Source organism: Ptiloglossa arizonensis, chromosome 6 (genome assembly GCF_051014685.1).
Source record: "Ptiloglossa arizonensis isolate GNS036 chromosome 6, iyPtiAriz1_principal, whole genome shotgun sequence".
Classification (NCBI taxonomy): Eukaryota; Metazoa; Arthropoda; class Insecta; order Hymenoptera; family Colletidae; genus Ptiloglossa; species Ptiloglossa arizonensis.
In genome coordinates this window covers 18,117,821-18,134,193 of record NC_135053.1, presented here as the reverse complement: position 1 = coordinate 18,134,193, position 16,373 = coordinate 18,117,821, and the positions used below count along the sequence as shown (strand labels likewise).

Below are 16,373 nucleotides of genomic sequence, written 5' to 3'. Positions count from 1 at the left end.
TAATTTCAATGTCACGTGATTTTCGTTGATACAATGAAAATAATTTTTACGTTCGATGGGTGAGGTAGGTCTGGAATTTATCACGATCGAATTTGTAATTTCAGAGTCCACGGAGCAATGATCTATGCAGGGAGTAGATGATGCAGAAGTACGAGGTCACATGCGACGTGCCGCACCCTAGAGGGTGCCATGGCGAACGAGCCATCGTGTTCACGGACAGTTCGCATTCTTCATGCGACCCCACCCTTTTTTTCCTACGTAATCATTTTACTCTTCCCGCGACGCGTTAACACGCGAGTTCTGGAAACTCACGAAAATTGTCTCACCCCCCCGCTCCTTTCTTTTCTCACAATCTGAAAGCGCGCAACGTAATTAGTGAAATGTCACGAAACGCAATGCTTATCGCGTGTAAATCATTTTTATGGCACACCTTTAAAAAGATCTGACAGGTAACACTTTTAATCAAGCCTATCTGATCATTTTGCAAGGTATGTAAAGTTATAGGTTAATGGTCTCTTTGGAAATTGTCATTTAATTTGTCATCTTTATTTGTTACGTAGATCGATAATCTTTTTTACACTTTATAACTAATCTTTAGTCGCGTTTCCATTATTCCGATGTTACGAAAATTTCAAAACGAAGTTCGATTTCCGGTTTCTCGAATTAAATCTTCGCGGTGATAAATTACCTTGTATGCGTTCCACATATGTTTCTTAATTTTAAATTATCGATTTCAGATTTTTAATCCTCTTGAAAATTGTAAGTATTTTATTGTATTTTATTTTTCTCTATATATATTTTACGCATTTGTATTAATTTTACTTTATTATTTTTATTTTGATGCTTGCAGTAGGTCTAGTGGTCTCCCGCATTTGACCAGCGTAGTCCCTCTCGAAATCGGTAATGCGAAAGCAGTTGTTACTTGGCTCAGCGGTCAAAGTGATATTTACCATCAAAATGTGCTCGAGGACTTTATTTCGGCATAATTGGCAGACTAATACTAAGTGAGCGTAATATTATCATTCATTAATAAACTATGTATCTCAGAACATATTAAATTCGTTTACGGTTTTTACTTTGCACGCGATGCCGGCTTTTGTAGTCGATTCATTTGCTGATTAAAACAAAAACATACAAATGGAAAGCAACTCGGATAGATGTTGCAATTCTTTAAAAACGGGAAAATGTTATAGGAACATTAATTTTTGTCACGATTAATTTTGACTCTAAAAAATTATTTATAATTACTTGCAATCACTTCGATAAATTTGTATTTTTTAATTTTGTTACGTCCATTGCATCGGTTAATTTTGTTACCATTTCGAAACAGAGTTTTTGCGACTCACTAATTTTTCGTATACAGCAAAAGAAAAACAATATCAAAAATAACAATTTGTTTTATGAAACACAAAGAAAATATGTTTTCGAATAATTTTGAAAAAATGATGGATGAATACGAAAATAATATCGTAAACGTGAAAAAAAAATTGTGGAAAGTAACTTCTAGTAAATTATTAAAAAATTCAACAAATTCCATTATTATACAGAAGTTTTCTACCGATTCGTGACCTACCTTTAGAGAAGTATTTCCATTTTCTCTCTCCATGTTTTTTTGATCACGTTTTGCAATTAATTACTTTCCATGCCAACCGCTTTACATTTAATTGCTACGAGTGCTGGAACAATTTTCAGTCCGCGAGTTTCTCTACCGGAAGCTAGTCACGAATTCCGGAAATTGCAGGGAAATTACTTTTTTCCAACCTCTGGAGTTTCCAATCTTCATGCAATCGATCGACTTCATTACCGAATAATTTTATTCGTAAAAGTGTCCATTTATTGAAAAAAATACTACTTTTTGACACTTGTTTCCTCACTGCGAAAAGATAACCCTATTTTCGTAGATAAAAATTTATAATAAAAAATTGGGAGACAAGAAGTTAAATTTACCAGTTTGGTAGTCGAGTCACGAGCAAAATTTCTACGAAAAGATCGAGTAATATTTACCCGCGTATAGTTTAAAAACGAGGTTGTTCTGGTCGTTTCACGCTCTGGCGGTGCACTGGTTGCCTCGAAGGTAGAAAAGGTAGAAAACTACAAGCACACTTTCAGAATAATGAAACTCGTAACATGATTACCGTATAATTATTTATGGGAATTGCGAGTAGATGTTGATTGCACAACTCAATTAAACACATGGGTCTTTAGAGAGCAGTTTATTCATTGGCCATTGTGATCATTAAATGGACGTTCACGTATCCAATTAATTTCTCAATTAACTTTCACACCTTCTTCAAACCCTTAATATTCTTAGTATAATCCACTTTCCTTTGCTTACAAACTAATCATTCATCTTGTCCCATTTTAGAATTTCATTTACATTTCTTAATTGTAATTTAACATATTGTTAGCACCACAAGAGAAACTTATGCTCATCAATGCTTTAAATGGAGAGCATCAAGAGATTCGATACAAATGAGTTCAAAATGCAATTTGTCTTTTTCTTTTGAAAACAATATTCTCTGGAAATGACTTTACTGTTTCAATCTATAAGTGCTATAATGAAATTACATACAATAAAAAAGTATAATTGTTTCACTGCCTTTCTATGTATTCATGATGTTCTTTATAAAGCTTACAGGAATTTTATCGGCCTAAATCTGCATCTTTGAGTTTTACAACACAGAATCGTCATGTAAAATGATTGTAGTTTAGTAGTATGTACAAGAATGCCATTTTATGTACACTCATTTACCACGCGCTGATCACAAACATTTTTACTCGCTTAGAGATTTATTGAAAATAAACTCTTCTCAGAGCTCTACTATTTGGCACGAATTTGACAGTCTAAAGAGAAAACTAAATTAGTATCGTACATGAATCTTCATCGTTCTACTATCGTCGATCTCCGTTTTCCAATCTTACACGAGGTCTTATCGCTAGGTTTAATTTTCTAGTGATTTAAAAACAAACTGACTACAATCTTACAGAGACTACAAATGTATTGTGAACGCTGCACAACATAAATCAAAGTATCACGTGTAGTAATGAAAGCTACAGTAACGCTACAATGTCTTTGCAAGGGGAAAATTGTAAATGAAAATTTGAAACTAATGTATCCTCTTGCTACATCAAAAACTAACATTCCAGTACCTAAACGAACACTATTGCGCTGATTAGCGAGAAAGAAATCGCATGTATGCGCATTACCCAGTCATAAATTTTCATAATACGACTATTCAGGTAGAACCTCTACATGATCAACAACAGTTTGATGTTTATGATTTAACAAATCCATCAGAAATTGGACAGAGTGTAAACAACTATGCAGTCAAGTGAGATGATACAAACTGCCACTATAATAATATAATCAGCATCACCGACAAATGAACAATCTCATTCAAGTGATAGAAAATATTGACAATGTCTGATATGAAATTACCCTGTTAGTAACATTGTATAACTGTTCCAATCGCTCAAGAAAAGGTATATTAATCCAGAGGAAAATTAATTTCTAAAAGTCTGTACAAATTTCCAGAGAAATTCTTCAAAAACAGTTCTACCCGAGAGATGATATGTTAAGGATGTTTCGTCGATCGTTTAAAGGCTACGTTGAAAAGGAATTCTTCATTTGGTCGTGTGACGCGCCCAAGTAGTCCTTTGCACTTCGGACAACAGATCACTTCTGGATGGCAAACGTGCGCTAGTGGTGCGAGATGGTGGCGGTCCAGGTGTCCTCAGGATAGTTGCCAGGTTCTTCTGACTTTGTGGGCTCTTGTTGTTCGTTACTTGACTGTTCGAATTCTCTTTAACCGACACCTGTTTAGTCTTAGCTTCAGAACGTTTACCCTGAGGAGGTGGATCCAACACGATTGGCGGTATTTCATCGTGCAAATTGATTCGATCCTGCTTGCCCAATATCTCCTGGGCCAAGTGAACGGCGTTTCTTTCGCTGGAACACGGCAAGGGTCTGATGAATGTTGTCTTCGAATCCGTAACCTCCAAATTCCCTCCATAGTTCTCCAACTTGTGAGTCATTATCGGCGACGACGAGAAGCTGTTTGGTTGGGAGACTCGTAGCGACATGGAACTTGGAGACAGTTGAGCCGAATTCTGCAAATTTGAAACATCGATTAGGTAACTTATCAGAACGAGGCAGGCAATTAGAACAATGTTTTCATTTTATGTATAGATAGAAAAAAGATGATAGACACTGAAGTTAACGATTTTAAGAAGTCTAAGGAGTTGGAGGTTAACTGATTCCCCTTTAGTTATAAATAGGAAGAAGTACATAGAGGAAGAAGTAGAATAGTTTAGAGAAGTCTAACATAAGAAAGTGGAGGTTAGACCCTTTGAAATCTTTCATCATTTTGTTTCTGTCTGCATCCGAAAGAAAGATATATTGTGAAACACTGTATTTCTGTACAGTGACATACAAGTTGTGAATTTACTCACAGATGGTCTACTGCTGGGAGGCAGAAGGAGACTGGGACCCATCGCATATGGGGACGGTGTATTGTAGGGTGATCTTTGAGGTTGATACGGACTTATGTTGTGCAGCCTTTCTAATAACTGCGTTTGAAACTGCAACTGATCCGTTGAGCTATTGTTTCCTTGAATTCCTATTGTGCTCAGGCCTCCGGGGTACAGAGAGTCCGGTGGGTAAGAGCAATAAGGAGAGGGTGGATCCAGTTCCCACGGTGAACTCTGCCCTCCTGTCCGTTGGCACTGTTCGTAGAATACTAATATTAGAACATTATTCTGAAGATTACAGGCGTGTGTCTTAATCCTTTGTCACTACAAGCATCGATCAGAAGTATAACGAACTCATTGTCTAATAATCTTTTCATTATCAGTGTTCTGAGAATATAAAATGATTGTAGTATCAAGCAAGAGAGGTGAGATAGAAGTGCAAAGGATCGATGACACTAATATTTAAGTTGTGCAATGGTTCAAAAAATTTTCATTCGGCTCTTAAGTTTCTTAGTATCCTCATTTCCCCCTGATTTGTTGGAGTTGACTTTTTCCAGTTTTCAATAGGAGGTACACGGTAAAGATTCATAGTTGATAATATTACCTAGCATTTGTTGGTAGCACAAAGTCCAAAGTCCCGTGCGAAGACCTGTTACATAACATCGTCACACCGGCGCTTAGCACGATTATTGGATTAGCGATTTAGCCGTAATGCCAGCATTAAATTGCTATCTTCCTGTCGACCAACTTAGGGCGAAACGTGTCGCGCATAAGCGGCAGTGTTTTCTCGCATTTCAAAGGCTGAGCATTTGTACAGATTTCTCAATTAGGTCAAAGATTGCTCCTCTTCCGAAGAGAGAAATTAGATTGAGAGAAAAAAAGACTTTGATTTTAAAAACTTGCAACGAAACATTGTTATAAAACATTTGTGACCCGATTACTATTCAAATTTCGACTGATCGACATCCCGGTTAATAAGGTCGAGGCAAATCTTTTTTACATTGATTGAAGTTGAGGTCTGAACGTAAGCTTTGGTATACATTTGGAAAGTAACACCTAGCTGTTGCCGCTATCGTCAGTTTCCAAATCGATACACACTCGCATCCGGACGACCCGATCGTTCCACTCGAACTTGCTCAACTTCTGTACCACGAGCGATAACAAAGTAAAACTTAGCGAGTAATGTTTCTTCATCGTCACCTTCGGAAATGCAAAATGTTCCAAGCAACATAACCGTTTGTGTCAGTCTATCGACGTGCAAAGAAACTGGAACTTCATTCGGATTAGCAAACATTTTTCAACGTACATTCAGTCAGGTCTTACCTGAAAAAGAACAATGCAACGCAATCAACTCGTATAGACGAAAAAAAAAAAAGCACAACTCGACAACACGATTGTAAAACTAAAAAGAAAACGAAGACAAAAAAAAAAGACAAAAAAAAAGAGAAAAAGAAAAGAAGAGAACATTCCAAATTGTCAAACGTATCATCGTATGGTAAAGCACTCGCATGACCATCGGTCTTTTATTTATATTCCTCTTACGAGAACAGTTTTTTCGTCGTGTCCGAATGGATTGATTGGTGATGGGTGCAAAACGAAAGAAAAAAAAAATGAGTGTATGTAAATCGGTTTATTAAGAAGTTTAAAAAAAAAGGCGTCGGTACAAAAGGCGTTAACGGTATAAAAAGAAAAAAAAAAAAAGAAAGGAAAGTATAAAATACAGTGTTAAACGTTAATCGAAATGCAACGTTCGCAGGCATACGGCTTGCTGGCTGTTGAACACTCGTGTCAGGGTATACGGTAGAGCGTTACCTGGCCGAGGTTCGACAAGTCAGGAATGGTGGTCGTTTGCTGTATCGTTGCTGAACCAGGCATCTGCGACTGCGAGGTTACGTGACCACTCGAGATGCGTTCTTGCTCTCGAAGGTGACCGACCAGTGCGCCTATGTGTTCCAGCAGCTCTTTGTTTTGCACCAGTAACTGATGTGTTCTGGCCTAATGGGAACAGAACGAAACGAATCAGTCGGTTAGTATTAGTATTCGACTCAGTGTCTGCCAACACTTATGACGACCGACTGGTATTTACCAGTATGGTGCTGATATTCGAGAACACCTGATAGTATCCACTGGGATATACTATTAGATATCTACTAGTATCTGAGAGCACCTAGTGTTTATCTATTAATGACTTGGTAATACTTGGTATTCGACTACTAGTGATCGACGGTGTCTAGTATTTAGCCACTAGTATTTGAGATCGTCCAGTGTTTATCTACTAATGACTTGACAATACTTGGTATTCGACTAGTAGTGATCGACGGCGTCTAGTATTTGACTACTGTCTAGTAATTAACACACTAGTATATGGAAAATTCTATTTAACATATACTAAATATGGATATCTAGTATTCGTCTAACAATGTCTGTGAGAATGTAGTATTTTATTGGTAGTATCTAGTGTTGCATTATCGCGAATGCAAGTGGCTGATAGAATTTGGTGATGTGTATAACTATTTATCAATTCATACTAGTATCTACTAGCGTATATGTTACCACGTAGTCCTATCTAGTGGTACCCGTTAGTATCCAATTCTATCTATAATTTATCAATACTACTAGTACTCATTGATAACTTCTAATATCTACCGCACTATCAACACGATACTAATATTTATTAGTATCTACTAACATGCAGCTACTAGTTAACAATACTATTCAATACTAGCTAACATTACTTTAGCAGTATTTTACACACCAATATTATTACTATCCACTAGTATTTTCTCAATTTAAGTAGTTCCAAATTTTATATACTTGTAGGTGAGCTTTGCCACTACTTTAGCAATATTCTGCACCCCAGTATTAGTACTATCCACTAGTATTTTCCCAATTTAAACAGTTCCAAATTCTATATACTTGTAGCTTGAAAAATACTAGAAAAGAAAAACTTTCACATCTCGACCTGCAGTCAGAAGACAATATTTGATCGTGCATATTTTTTTTTTCGAACTCCTACACAGTGATGTCATACAGGTGATATCGAAAAACCATTACAAAAGTGTCGTGTGTCGCTTACTTGAGCTTCGACGCGAGCTGCCGTTTCAGCCGCAAGTTGATCCTGTAGGAGTCGCGCATGGGCAACGGCGGCTCTGGTTTGTTGACTCTGTTGCTCTAATCGTTCGCGCAACAGTTGAATCTCGTGCTTGAGAGCAGTCAATTCGCCCCCTACCAGTAATCCTCCGCAATCGGAGGTTACAGTGCCCTGCGCGGACAAATTAAGTTTATAAAATTCTCAAACCATTTCAGGCGATAGGATTACGGTGGTATTTCTTCGTTGAGAGCGGAGCTTAGTCTACGCGCGAAGAACTGAGCCCTCCCCACCACTATCGATTCATTGCCCCGCAAAGGTGCGAGCAGGACGGAACGAGACCGACTGGAAACGAACGAGCGAGAAACGTGACGGACGAGCATCGATATTTCGTCTCCCTCTATCTTTCTAGAGCCTGATATTCCATCCTTTGCACACCGTTTCGTTCGTCTCTTACCGTTCCTCGTTCACTTTCGCTCTCATTCCATCTACCTCACTCTTTCGACGCGCAACGAGATCTCGAAAACCGTGACTCCTCTACTTTATAAAGCACGTACCGGACCCAATTCTTTTCCTCTGAACCAAAGACAGGCAAACAATAAACGAATAGAAACTATTAGATTACGATTTTTTTTGAGCGTATAAACATTTTATCAAATTATATATTCTCCATTTTCGAATACGAAATGTCTTTCCGAACAACCCAATGTGTACAATTATTTATTCGTAACGTTTACTCGAACAATTATATGAATTCTTTTTTTTATATAGAGTAATATTGCATCGAGATCATTAACGACTTATCGGTTTCTTTTCGCTTATAATTAAAAGTATTAAATATTATTATTTATATTAATATTAAATATTATAATAGTATAACTTATAATAATAACAAGTTTCGAACGTAAAAAATAATTCGTTAATTGCACAGTGAAAAAGATTGTAATGTACGAAAAGAGATGGTTTCTATTCGTTATGCGAAATTTTGGTCATCTTTCAACGAATAGATACCCACCAGTGATTATAGTACTTACCGACGGCGACTGTCTGATCGGCGAGGTAGACGCTGTGGTCGCTGGGACCTCGTGCGACCTGAGAAGACATGGAACAACAGTCTTTTCGGGTACAGAGTCCTCCGGGTCACCCAAGAGCGATATATCTGAAGCACAGTGTGGAATTTTACCTCTCCGAAATAATTAAAAAAAAATATTCATCGAAACGTAACGTTGTGAAATTATACAGAAAATATTCGCTGCACGTGTAGTAATTTGCAATTCTCCGACCACGAGGTCCGTGTAACGCGATGCACGCCGTTATCGTGAAACAGATAACGATTCGGAATGGATATGGCGAAGAAGAGTCGGTTTCTTTGAATCCGTGTTTACTTTGTCGTCCGACACGATACGAAAAATCGTAATATTCCACGGGCGAATTTATCGTTCGGTTGGTGTGTGAGAGAATTAAAGCAAACGCGTTGGAATGTATTGTACGGCTCGAAATAAACTCTCGTAAGGTTTCGTGGGGTTAACGGGCGGGAGAAAACGACTTTCTTTATAGTTGAACAGAAGTTGGCGGATATTAAACCTTTGTGCACAGAAGACGGCGATGGCTGTGACTGCTCGTTCGGTATTTCGTCTTGGTCCTCGTAAACGTCACGGTGGTTCTCCCCGTGGTCCCTCTCCTTCTCCCCTCGGTCTCGGTCTTCCGTGGCGTTGTTTATACTTAATTTATGGCACACCTCGAAAGCTTGTCCTACCGTCCTGACCACCCTCATCGCTTGACTCTAACGAAATCCAACTTTTTCAATCGAACGTACTAATAAGTATATTTAAAAATCGTACGCGATACAATGATACTACGCGGCCAGACACCAGGGAAATGTACTCGAGACAAGTATCAGTATCCATCGGTGCAACTGAAAGGCGTTTCGCGAGTTTCGCAATTTGTTGCGTTCGAGAGTGTGTTTAGATTGTCGTCTATCTGATAGTTCAAGGTTCCAAACATTTCGAATTTTGAAAGGTTTCGCGTTTCAAATGTTTCGACGCACGAACAACAAATATTTAAACGCCCCGTAGTTTCGCGGCGTTCTCAAACGTTTCGGATTTCAAACGATCGAAATCAGTGGTAGTCAAATATTGCAAGAGCGAACATTCGTGCGCGTAAACTACACTTTTGACGATAAATAAATACAACGCGGGATCCTGGGTACTTATACACTGCGATACAATTGTATTTCGGGGAGCGGTATAATTATCGGGGTGCTTTCTCGGGTTACTGTATTTTTAGCGTCAAATGTTTTTATGTAAGATATGCCTTACAACAGGGAGGAGTAAAATGTTTCGATAGAGAGGAGTCCATTTTTCGATTCCCTAAGTATTCACGATGTTTAATTAAACTCTGTGTGTGAAAGTTCACGGTGTCATTTTGTGAGTACCGAGTACCGAATATTGAATACCAAATAATCAGTATAGAAATATTTGATACGGAATACCAAGTATCTAATACTGAATACTGAATACCGAGTACAGAATACCGAATATCGAATACCTAGTATCTCGAATTAAATAATGAATACCAAATCTTGAATCTCGAATATCTGTGTGTCTATTAAATTCGGAATACCCGGTATTTTATTTTGAATACTGAGTATGGAATATTGAATACCGAATAACAGAATGTAAAATTTTGAATACCGAATACCAAAATATAAAATTCCGAATACTGAATACCGAATATAAAATATAAAATTTCGAATACCGAATACCGAGTACCAAGTACCGCAATATACGATTTCGAATACCGAATACCAAAATATAAGATTCTGAATACCGAAAAGAAAATTCCGAATACCGATTATCAAAATATAAGATTCTGAATACCGAAAAGAAAATTCCGAATACCGAGTTCCAAAATATACGATTTCGAATACCGAATACCAAAAACAAAATTCCGAATACCAAAATATAAGATTCCGTATACCGAGCACAAAATACAAAGTACTCGACATCGAATCCCGAGCGTCCGTCGTCAAACATCGAATACACCTTAGAGTCACGAATACCGAGTACGAATTACAAAACACTCGATATCGAATCACCGTAGTATCCATCCTCCCGACAAGGTATCGGATACCCCCGTTGCCATACCCGAGTCGCAGGTCTCGCTCAATCCCATCGCTACCGATTCCTGGGAATCGCAAAGAGACATCATCGACGACGAGATCCCCCGAACTTTCCCTCTCGATGCGTGCGCGCACGCTGGAAAATAATAACACGCTCCCGGCCCTATCGCAATCCTGTAATTTATACCGATCGAACACCGCGGCGCGTTTCCGGTCTTATTTCACGATCCGCGCGGCACACGGGTTTTTCGCGGCGCTCGCCGACGGGAGACACCTTACCCCATAAACGGCGTTATTCCCGACATAGCGCGCGGGGCTTTACCTCGAGCTCCTCGAGGTCATCGTTCTCCTCCTCGAAGGGGTTCTCATCGAAGCTGAAATCGACGCTGGGCGTCCCGCGGGTCTGTTGGAGGGGGGGCGGTTTCGATTTCCCGAACGGTTTCTTCGATCTCAAATAGTTCAGTATCTCGGGCTCCTTGAACGAGAGCTTCTTGCGCGGCTTCGGGGTGGTCTCCACGCCGCAAGGACTTCCTGGCCCGGTATTCGTCGAGGCGGGAACCTCTGAACCCGCGTTGGCCTGCTTCGTCGAATTCTTCAGCATGGCTGGGCGGCAGCCGCGTTGTTCTCGCGATTGAGATTTATTAAAGCCACTTCCTCACGGAATGCCGTGCACACGCGTCATACCGATGGCATTTCGGAGTTCACCGTGTCCGACACGCATGGCACGCGCTCTTATCTCGCCACGGCAAGCTGCAGCCGCTGATTACGTGTAACTCTACACGTACTCGAGTTACGAAATTGCTCTCTCTTTCGAGCACCGCATGCCCGATCGACTAATTCCGTGCACGGGAATTACGCTTCCCGTAAATTCGTTCGATTACAGGGAAAAGGGTGCTCGCGATACAAGTCGGGGCGAAAAATATTGACCGCTCAAGGTCACCGGCTATGACTCCTGCGCGATCTTTGTTTCGTTGTTTACTCTTCCTGCGGATGACCTTCGCGATTATATCGTATAGGGTGTTCTGAAATATGAGATTTGTCTATTTTTTTTTGCACTCTGAAAGTTACACAGAGTGTTCTACAAGTTAAAATTTGTCCATCTTTTTTGTACTCTAAAAGTTTTACTGGGTGTTCTAAAAATTGAGATTTGTCAATTTTTTTTGTACTTTAAGAATTGTACAGGGTGTTCTAAAAGTTAACATCTGTCAATTCTTTTTTGTACTTTAAAAGCTATACAGGGTGTTCTGAAAATTAAAATTTGTCCATTTTTTTGTACTTTAAGAGTCATACAGGGTATTCTGAAAACTGATGTTTGTTAATTTTTTTTTTGTTGTAATGTGAGTCATACAGGGTGTTTCTGTAAATCGGTGGCAATCTTGGGGGGCATTTGGTACTTGTCGAAACGAGCAGAAAAGTTTCAATACACGTGGGTGAAAGCGATTGTAAAATGTTTTGCATTACGAGCTTTTAACGACGTACGAAACTACCGCGTGTCTATCTGTAACTTATCGAGCGAGTCGTTGGGTCGAACAAAGTAAACACGATACGCGTGTGTGCTACGTCACTGTACCGATGTCATTCCGTAACAGTAACAGTCGCTTTAGGAAGTCGTGTCGAACAGATGCTGTAGACTAGTATGAAAAGAGGTAAGTCACATATCATTATTGAAAGTGTCTTATAATTTCGAAATTAATGGTATTTGGTATATCGACGTCTACGGTATATCTTCACAGTTTGACACCAATTATCGCGCCGATGATTAGTGTAGTAGACATAAAATTTAATCTTAACGAAACGTTAAAAGCTTCCAGATGCTTAAGGTCTGGGTCCCTTTTAAATTGAAAAAGAAAAGATCACCTAAAGTGATAATCAATTTTTTGTGGAAGTAAAAATAAAAGAAAGATTACCAATATATATTCCACAGTCGTGGAAAGTCGTAAATTCACTCGTACCTCGAGCTATTTTCTTAAAATTCTTGATATCAATTTTCAGTGTATCGATTGAAAATAAGACGATGAAGTATTTAAACTAAGAATACATTTTTCGATCGTTATTCTTCGGAAGAAATTTAAACAAATAACTTGCGTAAAATAAGAATCAATTTTTCAACACTTTTCATTAGGAATAAACTTATAATAATTTCGTTCAAAAATTATAAATTTGTAATCTTTCAAAGATTATATAAATTTTCATAATTTTTTTCAAAAATTACACATTTGTGATCTTTCAAAAATTACACATTTGTAATCTTTCAAAAATTCTAAATTTGTGATCTTTCAAAAATTATACATTTGTAATAATTCCTTTTAAAAATTCTAAATTTTTAATGTTTCAAAAATTATACATTTGTAATATTTTCTTTCAAAAATTATACGTTTGTAATAATTTCTGTCAAAAATTCTAAATTTATATTAATTCCTTCAAAAATTCAAAATTTCTAATAATTCCTTCAAAAATTCTAAATTTCTAATTATTCCTTTCAAAAATTCAAAATTCATAATAATTCCTTCCAAAAATCCTAAATTCGTAACAATTCCTTTCAAAAATCAAAAATTTTTCAATAATTTTCGTCGCTAGTAAATTCCGTAAAAATGTCGCCCGAAGCCTCGAGGATCGACCTCGGTCGTTTCGTTGGTACGTGCGCGTGAAATAATGTTCTTTTTCCGCTAGAACTCGCACGGGCTCGTGTGTCGTTACTTCGCAAAGCCCGTCCCGCGAAATAATTTCTACAGCACTGTTCGTTCGGTCCGAGTGTCCGCGAATTGTATTTCGGTACCGCGCGATAAACACACCCCCATGTGGGTCAGCCGCGCACGCGGAGTGAAAGGGGGGGAGAGAGTCCGTCCCCCGCGATCCGCGCTTTCAAAGAATCGATATTCGTTCGCGTCGCGGGCTTCCCGGTCGATGCCAATTATAAATCGGCCGCCGGTGGACCCGAACTGGCAAACTACCCGATAAATCTTGCTCGGTTTAGAAACTACTACGGGTCCGCGTCGTTTACGACGAGCATCGCAACCGGCGTGAAACGTTTATTTGCTCCGAAGCGCTCGCGGAGATCCGTCGAAGCGGTGTTTGCAACAACGTCTTTCCACGCCGACGTGGAATTAATCCCCCGAACGCGTAAATCACGCGGATCTACAACCATTAGACCCGTTTCGCTCTATCAACGTCCGACGAATTTCCACTACCCGCGTTTCAACGTTCTTCGATTTATTCGCTCGGTCTTTTTTTTTTCTTTTTTTTTTTTTTTTTTTGTAAATTTCGCAACAACACCGTGTAAGAAGAAGAAGAAGAAAAGAAAGAAAGAAAGGTCCACGCGTCGGATCGACCGGTATTTTTCGAGAAATATTCGCAAATCTTTGCACGAAGGTCGCAAAATAGACCGCGAATGTAAATAGGTTTACGAGAAGCATTTCTGTTGTTACCGTTGCCGTATGAGTTCAGAGTTTAAATTAGAAAATATGTTTCCCCCCCTCCCCCTCCTCCTCCTCTCTTTAGTGAATGTAAATAGCATCGACGGAGTATCGGGGAGTTTTTTTTTTTTATTATTGTGAACAAGTTTTTGAAAAGAGAGAGTACAAAAAAAAAAGAAAGAAAGAAAAGTGTGCGCGACCCTTTGAATTCAGATGCACGGGAGATTTTTGAATTCGCGAGCGCTCGCTGATTGTTTATAAATAATCGGACGCGCGCAGTGTAATGGACAGTTGAAAATATACCCCGGTGTTACTCGACGGTGTTAATATTTATGGAAAAAGGCGAACTGCGCACACCTAAGAGAATAAACAATACGCGAAACCAACGCTCAACAAATCACTCCCAAGAGGAGCAACGCATTTGCAAGATCTCCGGGATTTATATAGATCTTCGAGTATTTCTCGAAAATCTCGACGCGAAGGTGGAAGAACACCGCGCGCGATATCAAGGTGCTCCTAAATTTTAGTTTACGATTTCGTGAAAGAGAGAAGAAAAATGATGAGAGAAAAAAAATACGGTAACATCTCCCCCCTTCCCCCATCCCGGTGTATATTTAGGCCGGTAACAACGTTTGTCGAAATGTTATTTCTATTCTCGGCCGGCGGAAAATTAATAAAAATGATACCTACCCGCCCAAGATAGACTCAAAGTCAATTTCGGATAACAATACGGTGTACACGGCTGAATACACGAGTCTGCTTGAGTGGCAAGAGAAATAAATATATATTCTCGCGTGGAAAAATATCAACGACCTCGAATACCAAAAAATGGTGATTTTGGAGAAAAAGTTCCAATTGTTGAGCCAGTCTTTAGTATCAGCAATGTGAAACCAATCTTTAGTATTGGCAGTGTGAAACCTAGCTGTAGTATCAGCAGTGTGAAATCAATCTTTAGTATCAGTGATGTGAAACCAGTCTTTAGTATCAGCAATGTGAAAGCAATTTTTAGTATTAGCAATGTGAAATCTTTAATATCAGTAATGTGAAACCAGTCTTTACTAGCAGCAATGTGAAACCAATTTTTAGTATCAGCAATGTGAAACCAGTCTTTAGTATCAGTGATGTGAAATCAATCTTTAGTATCAGCAGTGTGAAACCAATCTTTAGTATCAGTGATGTGAAACCAGTCTTTAGTATCAGCAATGTGAAACAAATCTTTAGTATCAGCAATGTGAAACCAATCTTTAGTATCAGCAATGTGAAACAAATCTTTAGTATCAGCAATGTGAAACCAATCTTTAGTATCAGCAATGTGAAACCAATCTTTAGTATCAGCAATGTGAAACCAATCTTTAGTATCAGCAATGCGAAACCAATCTTTAGTAACAGCAATGTGAAACCAATCATTAGTATTAGCAATGTGAAACTTAAAATATAGTGTCGTATACTACTAAAAATATGATAAAAAATGTAAAAAATAAAGAAATGAAATAAAGAAATGAAATACAGAAATGAAATAAAGAAATTAAAAAAAAGGAATGTAAAGAACGAAGAAATTTTCTATAGTAAAATATGAATAATCTCGCGAAGTATTTTATCGAGAAAAAAACATACGAAAGAAATGATAAAAAATAGTTCATCGTTAAGAGATTCAAATTTTTCTTACGTTGACTCTTTCTTCTTATTTTTTTTTTTTTCTCTTTTTGTTTTCAATCGGAGAATTATTTGCAACTTGCCCCAGTTTCCAGAATCGCTTTGTACGCCGGATAAAAAATTCCGATCCGAGTTGCAGGAATACGTTTGTAAATGTAAGAAATACCATTGGTCGGGGAATGTAATCACGGCGTTACTGACCTAACGTCGTAAATCTCGCATTATAAACGCGTTTCTTCGTCGCCAGCTGTGAATTTTTACGCGAAGTAGGGACAAAGTGCAACGCGAGATTCGCGCGAAAAAGAAATTCGAATCGCGCGTGCATAAGTCCCGCCGGGGAACAATCAGTTCCAAACAAAGCGGAGTTCGTTTGTTCAGCGAATAGATTGCTACAATTCGATAAATTCGAGCGCGACGACTGTGCTTTTTTCTTTCGATCTTTGGCCTCGAATCGCCATTCTTTTGTTCCCGGGAACTGCGTAGTTTTTGTCACGCGTTCGCTGAGAAAATTTTTGAACGAATAACAAATTAACGAAATTTGAAACGGTCGAATAAAATGATGTCCAAAATCGATCGTCGAAAAATACCATCTGAAATTAATACGAAATTAATATTCGTAATCTCGAAC

The 16,373-nt window shown here is 38.5% G+C and overlaps 2 protein-coding genes across 11 annotated transcripts in view; one reads left to right on the top strand and one right to left on the bottom strand.

The window, feature by feature from the left end:
• LOC143148703 (uncharacterized) overlaps positions 1–16,373 on the top strand; it is a 47,761-nt gene that overhangs the window by 2,375 nt on the left and 29,013 nt on the right. For 3 of the 5 annotated variants that reach the window (XM_076315307.1, XM_076315303.1, XM_076315304.1), the window contains 2 exons: positions 105–759; positions 851–1,004. In XM_076315307.1, coding sequence (XP_076171422.1) covers positions 904–1,004 — 101 coding nt within the window. In that variant the 5' untranslated portion in view covers positions 105–759; positions 851–903. The remainder of the gene's footprint in view (positions 1–104; positions 760–850; positions 1,005–16,373) is intronic. The other 2 variants (XM_076315305.1, XM_076315306.1) reach the window with 2 other exon arrangements.
• LOC143148695 (carboxyl-terminal PDZ ligand of neuronal nitric oxide synthase protein) overlaps positions 2,156–16,373 on the bottom strand; it is a 49,444-nt gene continuing 35,226 nt past the window's right edge. For 4 of the 6 annotated variants that reach the window (XM_076315289.1, XM_076315287.1, XM_076315285.1 and 1 more), the window contains 7 exons: positions 11,002–11,701; positions 9,143–9,341; positions 8,593–8,717; positions 7,547–7,732; positions 6,283–6,465; positions 4,453–4,725; positions 2,157–4,110 (listed from right to left, as the gene is read on the bottom strand). In XM_076315289.1, the coding sequence (XP_076171404.1) occupies positions 3,625–4,110; positions 4,453–4,725; positions 6,283–6,465; positions 7,547–7,732; positions 8,593–8,717; positions 9,143–9,341; positions 11,002–11,280 (1,731 nt within the window). In that variant the 5' untranslated portion in view covers positions 11,281–11,701 and the 3' untranslated portion in view covers positions 2,157–3,624. Of the gene's footprint in view, positions 4,111–4,452; positions 4,726–6,282; positions 6,466–7,546; positions 7,733–8,592; positions 8,718–9,142; positions 9,342–11,001; positions 11,702–15,758; positions 16,322–16,373 lie in introns of those variants that run through there. The other 2 variants (XM_076315288.1, XM_076315284.1) reach the window with 2 other exon arrangements.